The sequence below is a fragment of the Drosophila nasuta genome, chromosome 2R, assembly GCF_023558535.2.
Source record: "Drosophila nasuta strain 15112-1781.00 chromosome 2R, ASM2355853v1, whole genome shotgun sequence".
Lineage (NCBI taxonomy): Eukaryota > Metazoa > Arthropoda > Insecta > Diptera > Drosophilidae > Drosophila > Drosophila nasuta.
The window spans coordinates 5,486,246-5,509,940 of NC_083456.1; the positions used below are offsets into that span (position 1 = coordinate 5,486,246).

The 23,695-nt window shown below is 38.4% G+C and overlaps 1 protein-coding gene across 1 annotated transcript in view; it reads left to right on the forward strand.

Annotated features, from left to right (window-relative positions):
* LOC132785305 (neuroligin-4, Y-linked) overlaps positions 1 to 23,695 on the forward strand; it is a 79,220-nt gene that overhangs the window by 27,082 nt on the left and 28,443 nt on the right. The window contains 4 exon segments of the mRNA XM_060791343.1: positions 1,444 to 1,477; positions 11,031 to 11,344; positions 12,297 to 13,303; positions 21,399 to 21,562. Of these exon segments, the coding sequence (XP_060647326.1) occupies positions 12,585 to 13,303; positions 21,399 to 21,562 (883 nt within the window). The 5' untranslated portion in view covers positions 1,444 to 1,477; positions 11,031 to 11,344; positions 12,297 to 12,584.

The following is a 23,695-nucleotide window of genomic DNA, read 5'->3' on the forward strand; positions in this document are numbered from 1 at the left end:
TACGACTCGGAAAGGCATCTAGCTCAAATTCTGTGTCTCCTTCTATGTATGTCATGTCTATATGAGAGAGTGTGAGTATTGTGGCATTGCTTTGTTTCTCTTTGCTGTTAGGCTTTTGTGCTCAGATATATTGAAATGCTTGGATCGTAGAGAGTATAGATAGGGCATGTAGAGCTTAAAGACAATAAAATAGTTGGGCTACAGTAATATAAACATCACAGAATTTCGAGGAATCACTTGACTTAAAAGTGGAAGTACTTAGCCAATATTATTATTGATCAACTATATACATGAGAATTTGCCCGCAAAGTTTATATTACCTTTGACAAGTTTCTTTTGACGCCAAATTATATTTTCATAACTAGCTTTTGTTCAATTAAATTTAATGAATTAAAATTTCATTTAAATTCATCGTTTAACTTAATTATAGTTCAAATCATGTATGTTATGCATAGTTAAAGGTAATACATAATTATACTAAGTAAGAAAGCAACAACCGAGCATACTCGACTGTGAGATACCCGCTACCCATTTTGAATAAAAACAAAATAGTGCGGTATTAATTTGATAATACATCAAATTAATGTACTGCAAATACCCTAAAGATATGCCCTAGAGTGCAATATATACTAGATTGCCAACTTAAGAAACTATAACCCGTATTAAGTAAGCATTTTTGCCCATACAAAAATATTTCTTAAATAACTTCGATCTGCGTGGAAACATAACAAGTGCTGACGAAAATTATTTCTCAACGGACAGACATGGCTAAATCGTCTCGGCTGTTGACCCTGGTAAAGAACATATATATTTTATAGGATCGGAGATACCTCCTTCTGCTTGTTACATACATTTTATGGAGGCACAAAGTCATAATATTATTATTAATTAGTACACTATTGACAGTATTAACATTATTTATCACAATTCATAAGCATGTTGTTAAATCACTGTAAAGCTGTCTCGCTGACTTTGCTGTAGGCCAACATGATTCGTAGTCTGGGAAACTAATTAAAATGTGCAAAACTTGCCAAAATACTTAAAAGCCAGCACACAAGAGAGTAAACATGAGATTGTATGCGTATGGGATACCTATAAATGGCTGCACATGCATATATAGAAACACATGTATGTATATGATGTATGTGTGTGTTGGGAGGTGTTTGTTTGCTAGCTTGTAAAAAAGGTAAACGCAGGTCGTGCAGCTTTTTCGCAATTTTCCACTCAACAGATTTTGCGCTGTTTTCCCTTTACATCCATTTTTGGTGTTTGGGGAGCAGCGCAGAGAAGTGGAGGGTAAAAACATAGCGTGCTTGGAGCATAACTTTAACAACAAAACTGTTTTATTTATGCGCTTATTTTTCACATATACAAACATCCAAATTTCAGTTGCGTTACCTTGGCAAAAATGTAATTTATTTTCTCTGCCTTTTCTTCTTGTAGGTGGGTGCAACATTTTCGAGCTGCAGATATATTTGTAAGTATTTTCAGCTCATACTTACCGGTATATATTTTCTGGATAGTTTGGCAAGCGAAATGGAATAAAATAAATATATTGCTGGATTAATGGCATTGGCTGTGCGAAGCATATAAATTTGACAATATGATTTATTTAAATTCATTTCATGCTAATATGCATAGATAACAAAATTACAAAATATGCCATTCTCAAATAAAGAGTAATGTGCTTAAAGGAAATTTAAACTATTTATTATGTATTGAATAATCTTATCAGTTTCTTTTTACTTTGATAAAATATTGTGTTATAAAAACATTTATTCTTAATTTAAATTTTAAGTGTGTTTGTTATGTTATAAAAATATTTGTTCTTAGTTTTAATTTTAAGTGCATTAGAAGCGAAAGTATATCAACATGTTGAGACAAATAAAAATGCGAATACGTTTTTATTTGGATTCAACTCAATCCGTTGAACTTTATGTATACTGAAGCAGTGTTTTTGCAAAAGTTTTCAACTAATTTTCTTGCTTGGCTCAGCTTTCGTGCCAGATACAAAGGACAGGGGCAAAATCGTATAACAACAACTAAAAAGAAAAACTTGTTCAGCAAATTGGCGTGCAAGTTTTTACCGTGCCATGCACAACAATTAAAAGGATTTGTTTTCTGGTTAAATAAAAAATTATATGAAACTTTTGACTAGTTTATTAAAAAGTACAAAGCACGATTGGATAGCACGCTGATGAGTAAACATACAAACAGATACCCTAGAATCTGATAGTTCAATTTGAAGTTGAGCTGCCGACTACAATAATGTAGCCACTGGCTACGCCCTTGGTTATTGGCCAGTCAGTAATTAAAGCCAAGCCAGCAAACGCAGAGCGGTAGAGGGGGGACAGACATTCAAATTAAGTCAAAACATTTGGGCCTTGGCTTGTCTATGCGACTGCCGGGTGGCTGTCAAACCAGCAAGCCACTTGACGCCTAATGACCAGTTTAATGGGGCCCTATGTCGAACATGGGGCCGAGGAGAAGGATGTCTCTTCCTCCCGGTTTGAGTGGCGCGCGCGCGTCTTAATGTCCAGAACATTTGCCAGTGAAATGGCCTAAACAAAGGACAAGCGTGAGTGAGAAACGCCAGCCGATTACCTTTTCGGGCCGTTAATTAAGTTTTGGGGTAGCTAAATGTTATGGCCAAGTTTTCTATTACCGAGTTGGGCACACGTCCCTTAATGAGACACGTAGGCGTATGAGTAACGCACAAATAGGCAGCTCAGGTACTCAGTAAAGATGGCAACGTGACAACGTACTGTGTTCAGCGTACAGCGTACAGCGAACAATATACGACGGGGCGTATGTGTAATTACCAAACTGCTACAAGTGAAACTTGAGAAAACTAAAGACCATGCGAGCAGCTTCAAAACAGAGCTAAAACCTGCTCATATTCGACAAATTTTCAGCTCATAAGAACACCAGTTTTCTGCAATCTTACACATTCCCCTTACACATTTCTTTGCCAAAATTTCCCGTCTTTTTTTTATTTCGTGCTGTTTCTTGCTTTAGGTCGTGCAGAACTTTCACTGACAGAAACTTTTTGCACACGAGATTCAAATTGCGCGTAGCACGGAGTGAGGGAAAACAACTGAAATCGAAAATTGTTTACCAAGCGAAGCGCTTAGCTAAATGTCTTCCGTGCCAGTTCTCCGACTCTACTCCGCTGGGAGGAAGTTGTTTGAATGCCATAGTGCCTGAGCTTGTGTGTGTGTGTCTGTCTGTGTGTGTTTGTTGTCAGTGTAGTTGTTAGCTTGTAGCTGAGCTGAACCGAGCAGGTGCAGCGCTTGTTTAGCCATAAAAAGCAACGACAAATGCCCCAGAACCAGAAACAGCAGCAGAAGAGGCAGCGGCAGCGGCAGCCACAGTCGTCGTATCCCCTTCATTGCCATATCCATACTCGATCCCAATCCCAATCCCAGTCCCAGCTGTCGTTGCTCGTATTTACATGCAGACAATATGAAGCAGCAGTATATGTTTATAACATCCGCAAATTGTTGAAGATAACAATTATTGTGCATTGAGAGCAAAGGCAAACAGCAGAAGCTTCCACAGACCGAACCGAGTAGTACAAGTATCTCTATGCGAGTGTGAGTAGTATGTGTGTATGCGAATGTTGCTTGTTAGACTTGTGGCACAATCGGAAATGGCAGTTTACGGAAACATACAGAGAAAGAGAGCGAGCCACAGACATACAAAAGCCAAGCCCAAATAGCATGGAGATGTGCCATTAGATACCAGCTTTAGCTTTGCGGTTAAACACTTGAAAAAGTTGTAAATTCTGCAGAATGACATTGCCGGGAGCCACAGCACAGGTTTTTCATTATTCTTATTTTTATAACTCCCCATGCTCCAGAGCCTTGAGCTCAGGTGTTACTCATTAAGCCAATAAACTAGGTGTCCGGGGTGTGATAAGTGAGATACTAGATTGAATTGTTTTAGGTTAGTTGCTATTTTGTTTCCGAAGACATTTGGAGAAATTAAATAATTATTAAGATTTGTGTAAAGCAAATAAATGCTAAGTTCGAACATAATTATAGTAAAATAGAAACCATTTTTTTCGTGCATTAAATAACGTTATTTGATGTGTAAGTTTCAGCAAATGTTTTCGGTTAAATATTACCTCAGCAAACTTAAATTTCATTTTTAAATTGTTTTTATTTAACTCAATGCTTCCACATTAATAATGCTACATTAATAATATACTTTCCACTACTTTTTATTTTATTCTCAGTTCCACCAATTTTTGAAATTTCTTTTCATTTAACTCAAATGTTTCTAAACGTAATAATACACTTTCCATTACTTTCTATTTCATTCTGAGCCCCTCTAGCTCTTGTTCTCTATTTTGACCTGTTATGGCCTCAACATTCCCATTGTTTAGCCAATTCGTAAGCTTTGCATATTTATAGGGCCAGCATTTTGAGAAAAAAAATGCTTATTGTATTGTCATGGTCTTAGGCATTTGTATTAACCGGGCGAACAGAAACAAAGTACCCAAAATGGCTGCCAGAATACACTTAAGCTCGCACATATACACACACACTCATACAGTCATAGTATATTTAGTGGGCGGGGAACGGTGGAACGCTGTCGCGCTGTCATATCGCAGCAACGCCCTCATTGAGTAAACATTGAGTCAACACTTCCGCAACGATAACATCAACATGGCGCCAACATTATGGAGGACCCAAAGCGAGAGCCAAAATAGATAAACCAGTTGAGATAAGATGTGAACCAGCGGCCCACACAGCCAGCTGCTAGCTGAAAGAAATCAAAATGCTTAGTTCTTGGCCAGCAATTTTTACCCAATAAATTATTTTATCTGCCAAGCCAAAGACAAAACACAGCCAAATACCGACAGCAGGACCCGCAGCACAGCAGCAAAGGCAGCAAGATGTCGTTGAATGCCACGTGGCATAAAAGCAAATTAGAGCCACATCAGGGCACAAAATATCTGCGGCGACTGTTTATGAAAATGTCATTAAAATACTCGGCAACAATAATCCCAACGCCACTAAAAGCGAAACTAAAATAAAACAAAGCCAACACAGAGGAAATTAATTAAGACCAATGCTCAGGCCAAGGAAATGAGTGTGCGAAGAAGTGTGCTAGATATAGACATTGATATACATTTGAACTTGTCATCGTATTCGCTATACTTATAAGACAGTATAAGAACGTAATTGATTTACGAATATATTGAGGATAAATTTGATTTTCTTAAATCTAATCATATTGGATACCACCTCAATATTATAACTACTTCTGTAAACAAATGTATGGGTTAGATCAAAAAATATTTAACTACCTAACTTAACTAAAATTAAAAAGAGTAAGCACTTCGAACAATTATTGTTACTTATTACTTTAGTTCACTAAAATGAGTAGTTATTTTAGGAAATCTGAGAATAATTTTATTGTGAAGAGTATTTCGAATTTGCCTTGATGAAAATTGTATTCTAATAGTATTTTTTTCTATATGTTGTTAGCAACGTTGCTAGGATGGAATCCTTGTTATTTTTGTCTTCGAATGTGCTTACAACAACGTCATTGACGTCGTTTCGTTCTGGTGCTTTTACGTAATGTTATAATGTTGCTTTAATATGGTTATATTACAATTCGTAGTCCATGGCCAAAGGCGAATGATTTTCTGCGATTCGTACGGGATACTCAGCATAATGAATTCAATTTGGATTCTGCCAAAAATTGTAAAAAGCGCAAGATGGAAAGGCAGGCAACAGCAATTGGGAAGAAGGCCTTTTGCAATGGGAAAACTGGCAAATCATTTGCCAATATTAAGCGATAATTTATTTCAGCATTTGCTTTTAAAATTTTGTTAGCCGCGAGCGCACAATTTATGCCAGACACACAAACATACATGCAAAGCCATACAGATACACATGTGTATATCGTGTATGTGCGTGCGTCTGTCTACACATGCAAAATCACAGGAAAATTAATTTTCCTTACATTCGCTGTGGCACAATCACAGGCTCAATTGTGCGCGAAATTTATTGCTCAGCTAATGTTTGCCCCAAGGATAAAATTTGTATAGAAGTTCTGCATAAATTATATGCTTTGATGTAAGGCTCTGATTAAATTCAAATTGCATTTACTCCCTAAAATTTCCCAAATTTATACGAGTGTATGCAAAATGTGTATTTTAAGCAATACTAATGAGTGTCAATTAAATTCAGTTGCCTTTGATTTCAAATTTCCGCATTGCAGTTGACTAACCAAACCAATTGATTAATTTCTTGCATTAGCTAAATGCACATTTAATGGACTTGATTAAATCAATTATTAACTATGCTTTGACTTCGTCTGGCATATTCCTGATGTTTTGATACCTACTCAGAAAATGAAGACTTTCATTTGCCATTTTAGCTAATTATTACCATGAATAATTTTGAAATTCATTAAAGTTTATTATTGGAAATGTGAAATAATATATTGATGGAGTGCAATTATGATTAAAAATATATATTATTATGATAATGCAATAATTGACGATCTATATAAATCTAATACTATATTCCATTTTTCATATTATTTAAACAAGTAAGCATTAGTTAAGTTTTCATTTACATTCATATGTTCAGATGCAGGATTATAATTCTTTATGATTTTATGATTTTACGCATTTACACATTGGGCTTAAAGTTGGTCTACGCCTTCGCATTCGTTTTCGCCTTTGCCTTCGCCTGTCAGACGTTCTTTTCAATTTTGTGGTGCAAGTCAAGCTACTGCTGTATTTGTTGTTGTTTTTAATGCTACTGCTGTTGTTGTGGGCTACCATTGTTTTGCCGTTTACTACTTAAAAAGAAGAGGAGAAAAAAATATCCAGCGAGTTGGTAAATGCCAGCTGCAAACTAGAAACTGCAGACAGCGGACCCACAGCTCAGCTCAGAGCAGAACACCAAAAGCTGCCTTTTAATATACTCTTATATAAATAAAAAGCAGCCAGTAAGCGACTGACGACTTAAAAATAAAAAGGAGAAAAAATAATTATAAGCCATTGTTGGCAGCGAACATAATAAAAGCGGAAAAGCAGCAGCAAATATAAACTGAGGGGAGATCCTCTTTGCCAGACCTAAAGTCAAGTACCAAGTACTCCATAAAGTGCAGCATATTTAAGTAATTTTATCAAGCGTCTGTGACATGCAAAATGCATTTCAACTAGTTATAAAGTCGCATTATTTGCCATCAAATTCAATGCTCGATGCTAAAATACTTTCCTCGTCTCCGTTAAAGATTGCACTTGCTGTGCTTCTTTTGCAGTTTCTTTGCGTAAATTGCACAAATTTTTGCATAAATCTGCATGAAATATGATGCGCTCCGGGTAAACTTTTATTTTCGACTCTTTCTTTTATCAAGCACATTGGATGGAAAACTGTAGTTGTCTTTCCTTTTATCGTCTTCCTTTTTCTTTACTGCTGCTGTGTGCATTTATTTTGTAAAGTTTAAATTTTTGTTGGGTGAAAATGCATTGCGACATTTATTTACTTGTCTTGCAATGAATGCTACATTTTTTGCACCTCTGAGCAACCAAAAGCCGACTTCAAATAGTAATTACAATAATAAAATGATTTCGATAAAATTGTTCAGGGAAAAGAAAGCAAGACATAAGCTGATTCGAATAACACAGACCATTTGAAATGGTCTGAAGTACACAGCTTAATTTTGCCTCAGTTATCTTACTCTCTTTTTCACCTGTCCAGGTTGCTAGTGATGCCAATAAACTTGAGATACAAAAGGCGTTTCATTTCCATTTTCATTACCTCAAGCGTCTAGTATACAATTTTCCCATTCGCTGCACATTCGCACAGTAATTTCTCCCCAAACAAACTTGTTTATGCATGAAAACTGATTAAATTTTGGGAAATTGTTCCCTGCATACCAATCGATCGAAATGAATTATATCCATTTGTTCTTTGTTGGTGTTTTTCCTCTCCCGCTTTCCATTCGCTGCTGTCTACTGCCTTCTGACCTTGCTTATGAAAATAGTATGAAATATAACGCATACGCAATGTGTGCGCCTTTTCAATGTTTTTGGCCAGACCAACAACATCTTTAGTTTATCATGCTTTGCTTTTATCAGCACACATTAATATCCTTGTGGCTCATATATCTGTTCATGAGTGTCTGTGTGTGTGTGCTTTTATGGAGTTGTCAGTGTGTGCGTGTTTCATATGATAAATGTGCATTGTGCTCGCGTGTATTTTGGTTTCGTATTTTGTTGAAGCTTCTTCTTCTACACGCTCTACATATTTCTGCATTTATAGTTGCATTTTCATTTTGTTGTTACGCTGTGGTTACTTTATTTCACAAAGGGGCATATTGTAACAATTGTTGTTGCCACTGTGATGTGCACAAAACAAAAAAAAAAAGAAAGCAACGAATAAATTATGCTTACGCAACGCATTCATTATTGTGTTGCATGCAGCAAGTTCTTGTCAAGAGTGACTTTGATATAACAGAGTTCTCATTACATTTAGCTGAAAATCGTGTCATTCTGTAGCTGTAACGCAGTGCGAAGACTTAATCAAGGATAAACATAAATAGCCATAGCATTAAATCCGCTTTGAACTTTATCTGGACACGACGCTGAACACATCTCAACACACACCCCTCCACCACACCTTTTAATTGCCAGTCGAGCAAGCAGCCCCCCTGCATCGTTTTCTTAATTTAGTTGTGCTACTTAAGCAGTTTAATGCCACGTCGGCTTCGTCGGCCTCTAAAGACAAATTAATGACCCTCGGACCAAGAGATGCGGACCCGGCACAATTGTTCTCTCCCTCGCTCTCTGAATGCGTATCCTGTCTTGGTCTGGCTTTGGCTCTGGCTCTAGGTCTGACTCTGGCTGGCGCCAGAATTTATGGTGCAAAGGCTTGGCCAGTGCGGAAATTACTAGAAATTGCGATCCGAGTCGCGAGTTGGAAAGTCAAGCCGCAGCATCATTTTCCACAATTACACGCTTTCTTGTTGCTACTGTAGTTGTTATTGTTGGTGGATGGTTCAACGGTTTTTCCCGACTTTCATCTTGTCGCGTTCTTATCGCGTTTTGATTTTTAATTAAAGCGCAAATTAAATGTATTTTGCGAAATAGAATTTTGTTTATACAAACACACACACACATTCATAGACACTGTTAAATTAGGCGCACAAACAAATGCTCGATCCAATTATCTTTTGGCTTGAGCACAAATTACATTGGCGAAACACGAGGTCTAACAAATTGATAAAGTCATTTCAAATGCCAGAATGGGTGTAGGTGCGAATACTCATGCTGCAGTCACAAGTTGTTTTCAACTTGACTTGAACTTCTTGACAACTTTTGCTTCAGCGTCTTGAACAGCAAAAAGTCCAAACAAAATTGAAACATTATTTCATGTATGTAAATGCAATATTTTAGCTGCAGAAAGTTCAAACGGAATTTAAACATTGTTTCTTGAATTTAAATAGAAGATTTTAAAGATATAAAGATTTAACTAAACAAATCTAATAAAATTCAAATAATAGTGGTATTGTAAAAATCTTTTATTATTACAATTTGAACATAGAAGTAACATTTTACTTGGCATTCACTATTCACAACTGTATCAAAAATTGACAGCATTGAAAGACACTTTAAGAATCGCAAATAGGCACAAAATTGCCGCCCTAACTCATTTACCATAACCAAATAAGCCAGCACTACAGCTGGGCGGGCAACAGTGCGTATGATTTACAATGTTTGCATGCTGTCCCAGTGTGAATAACAACAAAGTAAAGGCAAATTCTTCAGTAATCTACCTCCAACTGAGACACGCACTTGATGATGCTATACTTGTGATGTTGTTGTTGTCAACATTGCTGTTGTTGCTTGTGCAAAGTATTCATTGGGACACTGAAGTGGGACAAGGCAGTTGTTTACTTATGAGACTACACATTTCGAAAAGCCAAGCTGTTTGCCTGTGGCAAAGTGTACGCCGAAAATTCATTCGTATTTGCATAAATAAATTAAAAAGCCACTTTCTCATTGGGACCACCCATCTAAACTTGGAATGGTTTCGGCGTTAATAAAATGGGGAAACAGCTCAATTTCCACCAAAACAATTAATTTAACTAGTGAGAGCAGCCGGAGTACTTAAAGGTAGCCCTTGTGGGACCGTCGACAACTAAATACTTTGCTAATGATGTGCATAATAATTTTCTTACACTTGAGGGCGCATTCTAATTGAAAATGTTCTGCTTTGGCATACTGAAATTGTCAAGTGACTTGGAAGATACACGCACACACATCAGGGAATATTTACATAAAATATGTAGAGGCAAAGGCTTCATTCACTTTGCTAAGAAATAAGTAGATTATATTCATCAAGAATACTATTCTGCTAATTAGAAAAAAACGCAAATAATTTGTAATTAATATAAAAGTCATATATGTATATGTTAATTTCAAATTTATGTGAGTTATTTTGTAAAAATAATATTTTTGATTAAACCTATATATATATATATATATATATATATAGAAATAAGTAAGCTGTGGTCGATTGCAATTGACAACTGCATTCTAAAACAAACAAAATTGAATTTCATTTAGTTCGAATTTAGTTTTTTGGTTTAACTCTAAAAATAGATTACATATTAATTCAATTTTTCTTGGTTTATATGGCGAATGAAATTAAATTCTTTTAAAACTTTTAACTTGCTGGATCTTATAGTCAAATCAGTTTAGTTTGTTTATATGAACAGACAACAACACATAAGAGTTTTAAATAACTGCATTATTTAAAATGTGAAATGCCTCTCTTGAAAACTAATTCTGAAGTCCGCAATTCCATTCCATTAGATAAATAATTAGATTGGCTCACAATGCGGCTACTTAATATGCATCTAAATGGCGCGTGTTTGAGCGTGTCACTTAATTAATCATAGTTCAAGTATCATAAATGCAACATATATATATAAACGTCTAACGCAGCACATTTCTCACTCTCTCTCTGTCTTTCTTTCTCTTTATCTCGCTACAGCAATGCGGCGGCAGCTGCTTGAGAAGCCAACAATGGCAGCGCGTTGAGCACGTGAAAGCCTTGAAAAAATGTCCTCGTGTGCTTGCATGACAATTGTAGCGTGCAGGCATTCAGACAACGCAACAGCAGCAGCGTCAGACAGCGCAGTTGAGCGCAGTGTACGTGAAGTGTATGCTAAGAACTTGAGGGAAAGGCAGTAGGAAGAACACTAACCCACTAGCACATGCGAGAGGAGAGGAGAAGGTGGGAGCTTAGCACCTGCAGAAAGGCGCAGACAACCCGCAAAGACATAGAGCAACGCACGGAATAACTAAGTGAGTACACATAACAATTTTCGACCAAAAACTAACAGACGGGACACTTGCAAGGCACGTACGAAATAGGTTATAAAATAGAAACGTAGCAAGTGCATTACTCGAAGTGCCACAAGAAAATGCCAAAAGTAGTAAACGATGCAAATACTCGGAATTAAATTCCTTAAAATGGCATAAATGTGAAGTATTCGAAACATTATTAATAGACAACTTAACTGCACTTGATCTCATTTGATTCAAAGCAACAAAATATGATATTTAAACTTTAGGTGCACTCTTCATTGTTGTATAAATACACATGAGTAGCTTTAAGGCAAAGTCAGCTGCATAGTTTCAGCTGGTCCAGACCGACAGCCTGGCATGTCTGACAACTGAATACGCCTTTATTGTTGCTTACATTCTCTTTGACGACGACGACAACAAGAAGGGCAAGGACACTAGCTCAAGTGCAAACAAGGTGATGCATCCACACACACAAGCAACAAAAAACAACAAACAAATGCAGCAAGAAAAGCTGGAAAAAATGAATGAGAATGGGAAATTGTAAAAGAGAGAGAGAGAGAGCAAGAGGAGAAAGGCAAAGACAACGCGACGCCGCCAGCAAGTGAGCTGATTGAGGCTTGTGCTAAGAGCTACTTCTATGAGGACTTCAAAATGGCATTGCATACTTTTCGGGACCCGCCTTACATGCTTCTGGCGCACTTTGCGGACGTTTTGAAGTGCAGGCAGCCAGCAGCCAGCAGCCAGAAGCAGTCGAGAGAATCGTCGCTGCATTTCACAAGTAGAATATTAAATTTTCGACAGCAGCAGCAGCTGAAATTTATGTTTGCTTAAAGCGGAAATTTAAATTGCACTCTGAAACTTTACCAATATTTAAATGTACTCACATGAGCAGCCATGTTGGAAAATGCAATATTAATCTTTTTTACGTGTGTCTTTCTGTTCTTTACAGTTCGCTTCAGCTGCCATTGAAATATGGAAAAGGATTCACATTGTTAATTAAAAAACAAAAGGCGAAAATCTTTACAAAACGATAAAAACGAATCGCGACTGAATAAACCGGAAAATAAGGCCACGCCACAAACAGCGATATTGTGGTCAATTATACAACAAGCGTAACAACAACAACAACATCAACAGCAACATCAACACCAATAACATCAAGAAAGAGCTGCAGTGCATAAAGTCATTCAACGGCAGCAACATCATTGCAACATCGCCATTTTGACCAATATTAATAATGGTAATGTTGCTGCAATCCACGCGACAACTGCCACTAGCAGCAGCAGCAACAGCAGCAACATCATCATCAGCAACAACAACAGCGAGAGTTTCGCGAACGAGAAGAAAAATACGTGGCCTGCTGCTGCTTTTGCTGCTACTTGTGCTGCAAGTGTGTAGCAGCCGCGGCGCTGGCATCAGCTACAACAATGGCAACAGCATATCTGGTAATTTGAGTGCCACACTGCGTGGCAATGCGGCAACAAGTAGCAGCGGCGGTCTAGTATTGATCGGCTCCAGCAGCGCCACGGGCAGCTCTGGCAATGCGGCCACGTCCAGTTCTGTGCCCTCATTATCGCTCACTTCATCATCGTCATCGTCCTCGTCGTCATCGTTTGCAACGTCGACAAGCAGCAGCAGCAGCAGTTCGTCATCATCGGCGTCAAGCGGCAACCGCAACAGTAGACTAACTAGCAGCAGCAGCAGCAATGGCAACAGCAACAACAATAGCAACAATAACAACATAAATCATGATCAATTACCCGCACAGCTCTCATCGCGCATCATCCACACACGCAACGGCGCCATCTCGGGCGTAATTGTCCAATTAGATGGACGGCATTTGGATCCGGTTGAGGCGTACCGTGGCATACCCTACGCCTCGCCGCCCGTCGGCAATTTGCGTTTCATGCCCCCCGTCTCCGCAGCCATGTGGTCGGGCGTCAAAAAGGCGGACAGGTAAGTCGCTGCCAAGCCCAGCTCTGGCTAGATTTTTAATGGTGCTTCGGGGTCGTATAATATGTGTGTGCATGTTTATGTAAGTATGTCTTTGACTTGTCCTGTCCACTATAACCAACCCGCCAGCCTGCCGCCTGTCCCCTGCCAGCCGTCTTTATAAACTCGTCAGCATAAATTTCAAGTTACCGGATGTGCTGGGTATAAAGTTTATGAGCTGACGCGCTTCCCTGTTAATCATAGAACCTGTGGGGCGAATTTACATGCTCGTAACTGGAACTAACTAACAAGACGAGAAATTCACATTATGCTTAAATGAAACGAGCCGGATCCTAGCATAAATGTTCTTTTATAGCCATGCAACTAAATTGAGCATTTTAAACAAGGAATTGAAAGAATGAACTGATTTAACGAATTTTTAATGAATAGAAAAGCTACGAACTTAATTTAAAAAAATACAAATAATTTAAAGAATTGTTTTCTTTCTTATTTCATGTTTTTGAATCAGCACAAACCATAAAAGTACCTCAACAACTAAACATTAGGAGTCAAGTCGATTGTTTGAGAAGGTTTTAATGGGTTGCATTCAAAAAGAAAGTCAGATTACTGAAGTATGTATTTGGAAGGAAGTCCTATCCTTTTCAAATAATATTTTTTCTTTTATATTTAAATAAATTGTGTAATGACAGTATGGGTCAATTGAATAATTAATATGAAAACTTCTTAGCGAAAGTCAACAAAAGAATAAAATATGAATAATTTTTCCGTAAGAATAAATCTTTCGAAATTTGATTATTATAGCCATATGCAAAGGACTTTTATTTTATGTTTTCCTTCACCTTAGTCCTTCGTCTAACAAAGTTAATGATGGCAAAAGAAATAGAGTAAATCCGACCCCAATGCAAATGCGCTGTCAATTTAACAGCGTTAAATCATTTTCAGTTACTTGAGATGCCCGCGGCGATGAAGAGGGTTCCATCTGAAGCGCTGTCGCGTACTCGAAATACATAAAATGATCAAAATGCCATAACTCAAGGGCCTGTGGCAGGCTCAGCTACTCAAGAGGGTCGCCAGCCGTGGCTTGTGGTCCGTTGCTCGACAATTGTCACCTCAATTAACTTACTCATTATTGTCGAGTGCGCCAGTGTGACCCCGACAAGAAGTAAGGCACACAAGAGTCAGGCAAAAGCCAAATTACGAAAATACTAATAAAAATGCTACAGACTCAGACACACACACACACAAATACATATATTCGTTACACACACAACGGCAATAATAATGATAATACGCGACGTAATGGCAAAAAAAAAGAAAGGAAAAAAGTCAAAGGTCAGCAGACTCAGCGGGCTTCCGCTTGAAATGTTTCACAAATTAAATATTTACGCTGCCGCCAGGCAGCAGCTGTGCGACACTTAAGCAACAACAACAGCAACGGCAACAACAATAACGAAAGCAACAACAATAGCTAGAACAAGCCGAGCATCTAATTTACAAACGCTCCCAAGTGGCAAATCATTATTCACAAAGATTCCCCGAACACGGTTGTCCTGGTTGTCCTGCAGCCGCATTGTTTGCTTTGTAAAAGGGTGCCGCAGAAGTTTTTCTCTCTTTGGTTGCGTTCCCTTTTTTTTTTTGTTTTGTATACCCTGAAGAAGTGTTGTACATCAGTTAACCTAGAGCTGGTGTAACGCACTTTCGTATCCGATCAGCCTATCCATTACCATTCATTTTATTGAAATTGAGCAAGATTGTAGAACCTTAAGTGATAACAATAGCTATAGAGTATCTTAATTAGCTTACCCTTTCATTTCATTTTTTTTTTCCATTGCCTTTGGCAAATGGAAAAAGGCCAAAAAGGCCGACGGACGGATGAAATCAACGTCCCGCAAATAACCATAATTTTTCTGGTTCTGTTCTGCGAAACTCTGATGAATGACACAGACTCAAAACTGTGGCACCTGCTGCTCTCGCTGTTGCCTTTGAGTACGATTTTTGGCTGACATCATCGCAATTGTCAGGCAATCTCTGTTTGTCAGTCCGACGCTCAGTCTGTTGCCCTGTCTGCCTGTCTGTCAGTCTGGCTGTTTTCCTGTCTGCCACTCCACTGTGAAGACGGTGGGTAGATGGGGCAGAGGCTTTATTTGTCAAGCCGCATAGCTGTTGGACTGTTGACAGTGCCAGGCTGGCAGGCCAATAAACTCCTTGAGTAATGTTCAAGAGATTTTTCAGCACGTCAGCGTAATAAAGTTGCGTCCACCATCTGAGGACCGAAATTCCTGTCAGACATTCAAGGTACAAAAGATCATTAGCCGGCTTTACAGTTAAATGCGAAAATGGATGCGTTTTGGGCATTTTGTGGTCCATCCTCAGCAATTTCCATGAACGATACTTAAAGCTTATTAGCATTGAGGAAAATACATAGAATTACAGCACGCCCACAATTTTGTTTGTGAAATCTTTTCGCGGAATTAGGTATTGGTATGCCTTCAAAGCGATGTATGTTAGAAGGTCAAATTTATTGAAAATCCTAAGCTCAATTTCAAATTTTTCTAATCATAAACTATTCGTAACTAATAAAATGGAAGCCACTAACTAAATCAATTCATGCTATAATTAAAATATTCGCATATGTGCAATTCAAACATTTTCAGCACTAATAAAAACCCTCAACTGCAGTACTTAAACTCCCTTTTTGTTGTATTTTTAAGCAGCCAAAGCTCAAGCTGTTGATGCTTTGACAGTCCACGCGTGTCAACACCAAGAGTAGCATACACAAAGAGCCACGCCCATAGCTCCCAACCTATCCATAGTTAAGTTCACCCAATGCGCCCTTTCCTTCCTTTAACGCGCTTCACCCTTCGGTTCAGCAATGTTCTTGTTTTTTTGTTGTTGTTTTAAAATAAATTTTCCAACCACTTTGCACTTTGGTCGTCATAAAGCTTTTGCTTTTGGCGTAAGGATTATGAAATACAAGCGGATTAGCAGGGACAGCCACTGGAAGTGTGGAGAAGCAGGAGAAGGGCACAGGACTCGCAGGGCTTTGCCACCTGCTCTAAACTGTTTCCCAGTTACCTGTTAGCTCACGTCAGCTGATAGAGTGGATGGGAGAAAAAATGCAATAAACTGCGAGTTTTATGCATGACGCTTGGGCGTTTTAATCAAAATGAAAAAGCTGCTTGCGGAAAACTCAACCTAACGATTTTCCTAATAAAAAGCGCATTAATGAGTGCTCCACTTGAAGGCTGTAGCTGCTGCTTTGCTACTGCCGTCTGTGGCCTTGCTTAATGCGTGCTCTTGAGAGGCAGCAGAAGGAAAAGCAAAATATAAAATGGAAAGAGGCAGAAATAAGAAATTAAAAAAAAAATATATACAAAATAAAAGATTGCTTCCATCATTAAAAACGTTAATTCCAATTTAAAGCTCGAGAGCAACCAGCAAGATACAAAGAGAGAGAGAGAGAGAGAGCGAGAGAGAGAGTGGAATAACTGAGAGAAAGCAAGAGCAAGGACAAATTGTGGTGAAGGGGGTAAGACGGGTAGACCATCGACGCACCACCCGGTGGTTCTGCATAAATTGTGCGGCTGTTTGCCCAAGGTGCCTGATTTTCTCTGTCGTATTTGACTACCGTTGCTGCTGCTGCTGATGCTGATGCTGGGCTCTGTTGCCCTGTGTTGTAAATGAAATTGCGAAAATTCGTTTTAAATTGGATTTTATTTAATTTGACTGCGGCAAGAAAGCTTTATGCGTGCCACCGCCAACGACCAGTGGGGCAGGGCATGAGGTTGGGTGGATGGTGGGTGGGGGTGTAGCCAAAATGATAGACTGGGCGAGACTGCCAATCTAATTTGTAAGCAGGTAGCTGGCAGGCAGCGTAGACGACGTCGACGACGACAGATTTCTGCCCCGATGCCCAAAGGTAAAATTAATCTATTTTGCTTGACGTGGCCGCAATGTCGCATATCATTTTCGGTCGACTGCTAAGCCCCCACCTACGCCCCCATTCACATCTACATCCACATCCACGCCCCCGCTATCTACGTAAATATCTTCCCTCCAACGAATCCTCCACGCACACTTGCTTCACAGTTGCGCATGCATTTTTCCGCTCGACTGAGATTATGCTTCTGTTTGATGTATTTAAGCCAAGGCAGCAAGTGCTCCAAGTGCTTTTCTAAGTCGCTCCTGCTCCTGACTTCTGCCCGACTGCTGTTGCTGTTCAGTTTACCGTTTGTTTACAACGAAAGCGAACTGTGCGTGCCCCGCTCTATGATCCACCCGTCACCTGCCCACACCGCATGCAGATTATGCGGGTCATGCCCAAAATACATACACACACACCCACTGACAATATTTCTGAACGCTTCTTGCGGGTTTTCTGAATTTCAATTGCATGTGTCTGCCGTGTTTCGGGCATATCCTGCGACCAGTGTCCCGACGTCCTTCTCTGACCTGTTTGTTTCTCGCCGCATGATTTATATGCGTAGCATGTTGTTTTTTTTGTCGTTGTTTATGCCTGGGACAGAGAAACTAAAAATTGTTTGTCTTTGCTGGCACAAATTTACGCGTTGTTTGTTTGTTTGTTTGTGGAAAATGAAAACCGATAAGCCGCAGCAGCCATCAGCTGGATGAATAGAAATTATGAGGCTGAATATAATTTTATTTAGTTTGCCAATGTTAATAAAAAAACGTTGGGAAAAATTCAAAGCATGAAAAGGAGAAACGATAAGGCAGAAATTATGTTAAATTAAAATAATTCACTCTACAAAATAAAATTCTTGAAAATAATAGAAATATTTTTTAAGGATTCCAAGTTGTAGTCCAACTTGATTATCAATTAACATATGTTAATTAAAAGTACCGAAAAATGTTTCAGTGCGAGTTTTTATTAATGAAAAAGCTAAGCTAGAATAGAGTCCATCAAATGGATTAAAGCATAAATATAAAATGTTGAAATTAAATTAGAAATATTTCCACTTAAATGTATCCTGTATAGATAAAAATATTAAGTACAGTGCACTATTTTATCAATTTTCTTTAATTTCATTTCGATTAATTCATAAAAAATATATAGTATAATGTAAAATATGGAAATTGGCAAATGAAAGAGTCTAAAGACTCCAACTTGATTACCAATTAACTAAAACTTCTGAAAAATACATCGCAGAGTCGTTAGTATGGAACAGCTAAACATAAAATGTTGAAATAAAATTCGAAATATTTCCACTTAGTAGATAACAAAATTAACGTTTTCCTTTCAATAATTCGTGCAATTAACTGTAAAAAATTTAATGATAGTGTTTAATGTAAAATACATCACATCTCTGAGCTGAAATGAAATAAATATATCCCGAGTACATAACAAAAATGCAATGCACTATAACCAAAGTAATTCCTTAAATTTCGCTTAGTCACATAAAAATTGTTAACTTTTTAGTGCTCGCTCCCCGAACAGTTATCAATGGTAGTAAAATCTGGAGAAGTAACACAGTTACGCAGTTCAACCATCCCCATCTCTTCGGCTGACCTGACCTCATTTGCTCCTCCCACTTTATTACGATAATTCCCATTGCCATTTCCCCGACCTCGCGCTGCTCTTATCAGCACAGCTCTAAACTCTGGCGGGGAGCACACAAAAGTCGCATAAACAAGATCGCTGCCACTTGAAAACTGAACACATTTCGTTGCTTGCGGGTCGCATTAAAAATTCAAAATGTGGCTTTTACGAGCTGTAGCTGAGAGTGCCAAGAGTCGTGGGCGGGTGAATAAGGGCGGGGTCGTGTCACCTGATGTTGAAAGTCAACAGTAACGAAATACAACAGCAACTAGCACTCCTCTCCACCAGGCATCATTTAAACTTTTCACTTTCATTACTTATATTTAATACTTTTTACTCTTAACCCAGAATGTCTCTTATCCGTTCAGGGTTGTCGACTTCGAAATTCGTGAGCACGATTTCCGAAAGCGCTTCCCTGCCATTAAGTTGGCAATACAAAATAGCCAGAATGAAGCCGAAAATTAAACTTTTATTACCTGCCTTATTGTTTTGCCATAAAATTAATGATTATTATGGCAATCGTCCGGCCACCACAAGCGTCCATTAAAATGTCGAGTCATGGGGTCACCACGTGGTCATTTTCCCATTTCTGCGAGGCGCTTCAAATATAATAAAAATTAAATATACTCCACAAACAACAAACAATGGCAGCCATCACCAACAAAAACGAACACAAAAAACTGAAGGGAAATTAAATAAAATATATTCTCGTTTCGCAGTATCATTAATGTTTATGCCTTCCCATCGGTATGGGGTCTTCGGAAAAGGACCCAAGTTTAAACAGATAGAACGAGAGAGTTGAGAATGGAACATTTTTTTAATGTTCCTATTGATTTTCGCCCTATGACAATTTGATGAGCCAGAAGGGATACGACGCTTTATGAGTTGGGCTATCGAAAAGAGATGTGAAACCGTAAACTGAAAAACAAATGGGTTACTTCAACCTAGAAAGAAAATGTGTATGAAATCAGGGACTTGACTCTTTGGCGTATCTATCTGTTTTACCACAGTTGAACGGGTTTCGAAATGAAGCAATGAAAAATGATAAATTGGTCGAAGTCATTACAGCTTAAATCAGAGCAAAGCCAAATAAAAATAATAACAAATTCGCAAGCTACAATCGAGTGTGCTCCACTGTGAGATACCAGTTACCCATTTTGAATGTAAGCAAAAAGTGGTGCGGTATTATTTTTAAAATACTGCATTCAATACATATATATATATATATATAGTACTACTACGATAACGTGCAAAATATACCAGATTGTCTAAGGGTCGTAGTAAGTAGTCGTTATTTGCTATAAAAAAGTATTTTTTTAAATATCTTACACAATATTTATCCGATTGCAACCAAATTCTCAGTAATAAAAAATACTATAGTTTTTATTGTCTATACTAAAATTTGAGACTCTGACTTCAAAACTGCGCTTGTAATTCGATTTGTGGAGAAAGTGGTGGGTGTGCCAAAAATTTTAAGAAAAAAAACATAATCTGCGAGCAAAAATAACAAGTTCTGCAAAAATATATGTATCTATCTCTTATAGTCTCTGAGATCTTATTGTTCATACGGACAGCAGGACAGAAGGGCGCGGTGGCTATATCACCTCGGCTGTTGACGTTGGTGCGTCCTTCTGCATGTTACATACATGTCCTGGAGGCACAAAATTATAATACCCTTCCACATTATGGGTAGCGGGTTCAAAAATAAATAAATACTATAAAATTATGGTTATCTTTCTCGCAAGCAAACTACATTATAACAGAAGCTACTAAGTATAACCCGGTATTTATAAATATAACATTTGCGTTTGACACTTGTTGTGCAATTGGGCTTGCACATTAAAGCCGAACAACTCGTTGAATCCAGGCCTCGGGATACTTAGTTTGATGCCTGTCACACGGCAGATTAAGCGGGCTGAAAGCGAGTTCAAGGCAGCTGTCAGAGCAGACGCGGGCTGAAGCACAGGCGCTGGCAGTGCCAGTCATAAATGAGCGCAAGGCTAAAATGGCAAATACTAACGTTGATGTTGGCAGTTGCACGACATGGCTAGGCTATCACCGAATTGTTGAGCAGTGCAACCAATATTCTCAACGTAAATTCAACTGAGCTGGCGGGCATTACGCAGTGAGAGAGGAAGAAAGAGACAGAGAAGGAGTCGAGCTAAATCGAAAACCAATTTGCCAACTGGAAATAAGCTTTGACAAAATGGGGAGGCCAAATAAATTAAAGCACAAACTTTGGGCTCAAATCAAAAAGTTATTATGACCCAAAGACAATCAGGACAAGAGTCCACAGAATGTAAAATTGTTGACGTTGACTGCGGCAAAGATTACACAATACTAGCAAATTAATCTGTTTATAACGACAGACAAAGGCCTGGCATAAAAATAAGCTTGTTTCCGAAACTTTTTGAAACCTTTTTCAAAACAACGACAACAACAAGTCAAAAAATAAAAATACCAAAAACGAAAAAAAAACGTTAGCGCAAAAGTTTTGCATTTAACCAACATTTTTCTCAATTTTCTCCATCCTTTTTGCAGATTTAGTCCAGTGTGTCCACAACGGCTGCCGGACATCCACAATGAGACAGCAGCTCTCGAGCGCATGCCCAAGGGTCGATTGGAGTATCTGAAGCGATTACTGCCCTATCTGCAAAATCAATCAGAGGATTGTCTCTATCTAAATATTTATGTGCCCATACAAGGTGAGTGTGTGCGAGTGAGAGGCTTCTTTCTGCCTCCGAATAAGTATGTTATAATTTTTTCTATTTTTTTTTTGTCATTCTTTCGTTCTGCTCCAACGCCTAAAACCAAGAAAAATGACGCACATGCTTATGCTCAATCCCCAAAAAAAAAAAGGAAAAAATCAGCCCCCTTTTGCTAACCAAAGAGCTAGGCATTTTTCAGTCTTGTTTATTTAGCACTTTGCAAGGCATTTGAATAAATTGGCAAGCGGTAAAGAACGAAAATGGTTTGGGTAACTTGTTTCAATTTTTCTTCAGCTTTTACCCGCCTGCCTCTTAATCCCCAAAGGCCACTCTCACTGGCGACCATGTCGAAAAGGGTCAGCTTTGGAAAAGTTTTCACTTTTTTTTTTTAATTTTTTGCACAACTTTTTTTCTTCGTTTTTGTCTGCTTTCTCCCTATCCATATCGCGCAAATGGACAAATGTTTCGACATTTTTCAAATGCCAAAGAATTTGCTAAGCTGTTGGGCATAGCACAAAAAAAGTAACACCAAAATAGGCAAAGGAGCCAAACACAAAGTGGCCAAATTTATGCAAAAAGCGTATAAACGATTGTCTGCCTGTCTGTCATACTGACTGCGTGGACATTTCATCCTTGTTCGCGTTCGCCCTCTTAATATTTGTCATATGCCAACAGTGGATCAAACTGATGATGGCTGAAATATTCTGATATATGAGATTAATTGCAAATATTCATTAAAATAAATCATATTTATTTTGAGTTGAGTTATTATAGCGCTTTCATAATTTAAATATAGTAAAGTCAGCACACTTTCTACAGTGTATATTTAATTGTATAACACGCAAATATATATTCCGATGAGCGCGACATTTAAGCATTGGATCCCACTGTACTGTGTGGTTAGTTAAATGTATGTTAAAAGAAAACAATTTAATCTAATGCCTAAATATGCGTCGCAGATCTTGAAAATTAATGACTGCCAAAAAGGTTGATTGAGATTTCAGCGTTTTTTTCTTTACGGTCGTGTCAAATGCTAGTCATCAGTCATAAATGAAAGCAATTTGCGAAAAAGAGTGGCGGCAATTTGATTATGTAAACCAAAACGGAAACATTTCCGTGGCTACAGTTAAGCAAACTGCAAATAATTTCCAAGGCTCAAGCAGCTGCCAGTTCCTCCTTCTTTTCATCCGTGTGTCAGTCAGTCTTTCAATCACACAGTGCATCAGGAACAGAGGTGCAGTGACCAGCGCTCGACATGGCTGTAAATTACATTTTAATTAAAAAGCAAAAGCGAAGCCCAAGTTCCGGAGAGAGAGAGAGAGAGCGAGAGAGGGAGAGAAAATGAGGAGCGGCCATAATGGACGCCATCAGCCGCAGTCCATGCCTTTAGCACCTGCCAAAGTGGGGTTGCTAGCCACTGATAAGTGTAAAGGCATGTAACGCCTCTACTTCTCCTAACAGCAGTTAATTCAATTGTCTATCAGGGCGTTAGAAGTAAAATTGAATACGCAATTCCGTGGCAGAGAACACAGAACAGCAATAGCTCTCCGGCTGGCCAACTTGATTCACTTCAACCACTTCGTGTCAGTTACCCATGCAGCCATTTAGTTTGTCTGTCTGTCTGACTATCTGTATGTTTGCCTGTCAAACTTTAGACAATCTGCTGGCGCCTTGATTTGATGTCTGACAGCAGTTTCAACCGACTATGAAATCAATTATCTTCAGTGCCTTTTAACCAGGACCAACACTTTCCACATTAAAACGCTATCGATTCTGACGGTCTTAAATATTAATTTACTTTTGATGATTATTGAAGAGTATTCAAGGTTCGGCGATCCGTTGTGTGCCAATACTTTGTCATGTTCTAATATCGTGTTTAAAATTTGATGCTTTTATTTGTAATAAAGCATCATGGCTGTTTACCTCGTTTGTTTAAGTTAATTGCGTTTACTTACTTGTGTTTACTCAACACAAATTGCCAGTTCAGTCTAGAGGGCACATCGAAAGCGCGAGTTACTTAATTGCAGCTTTACTTAATGACAGTATTGTGTTTGTGCTGTCAAATTGCCAAAAAAATATGCGAACGACACGGCTACAAGATTTTAAATGCTTTTCAATAATTTTCAATTA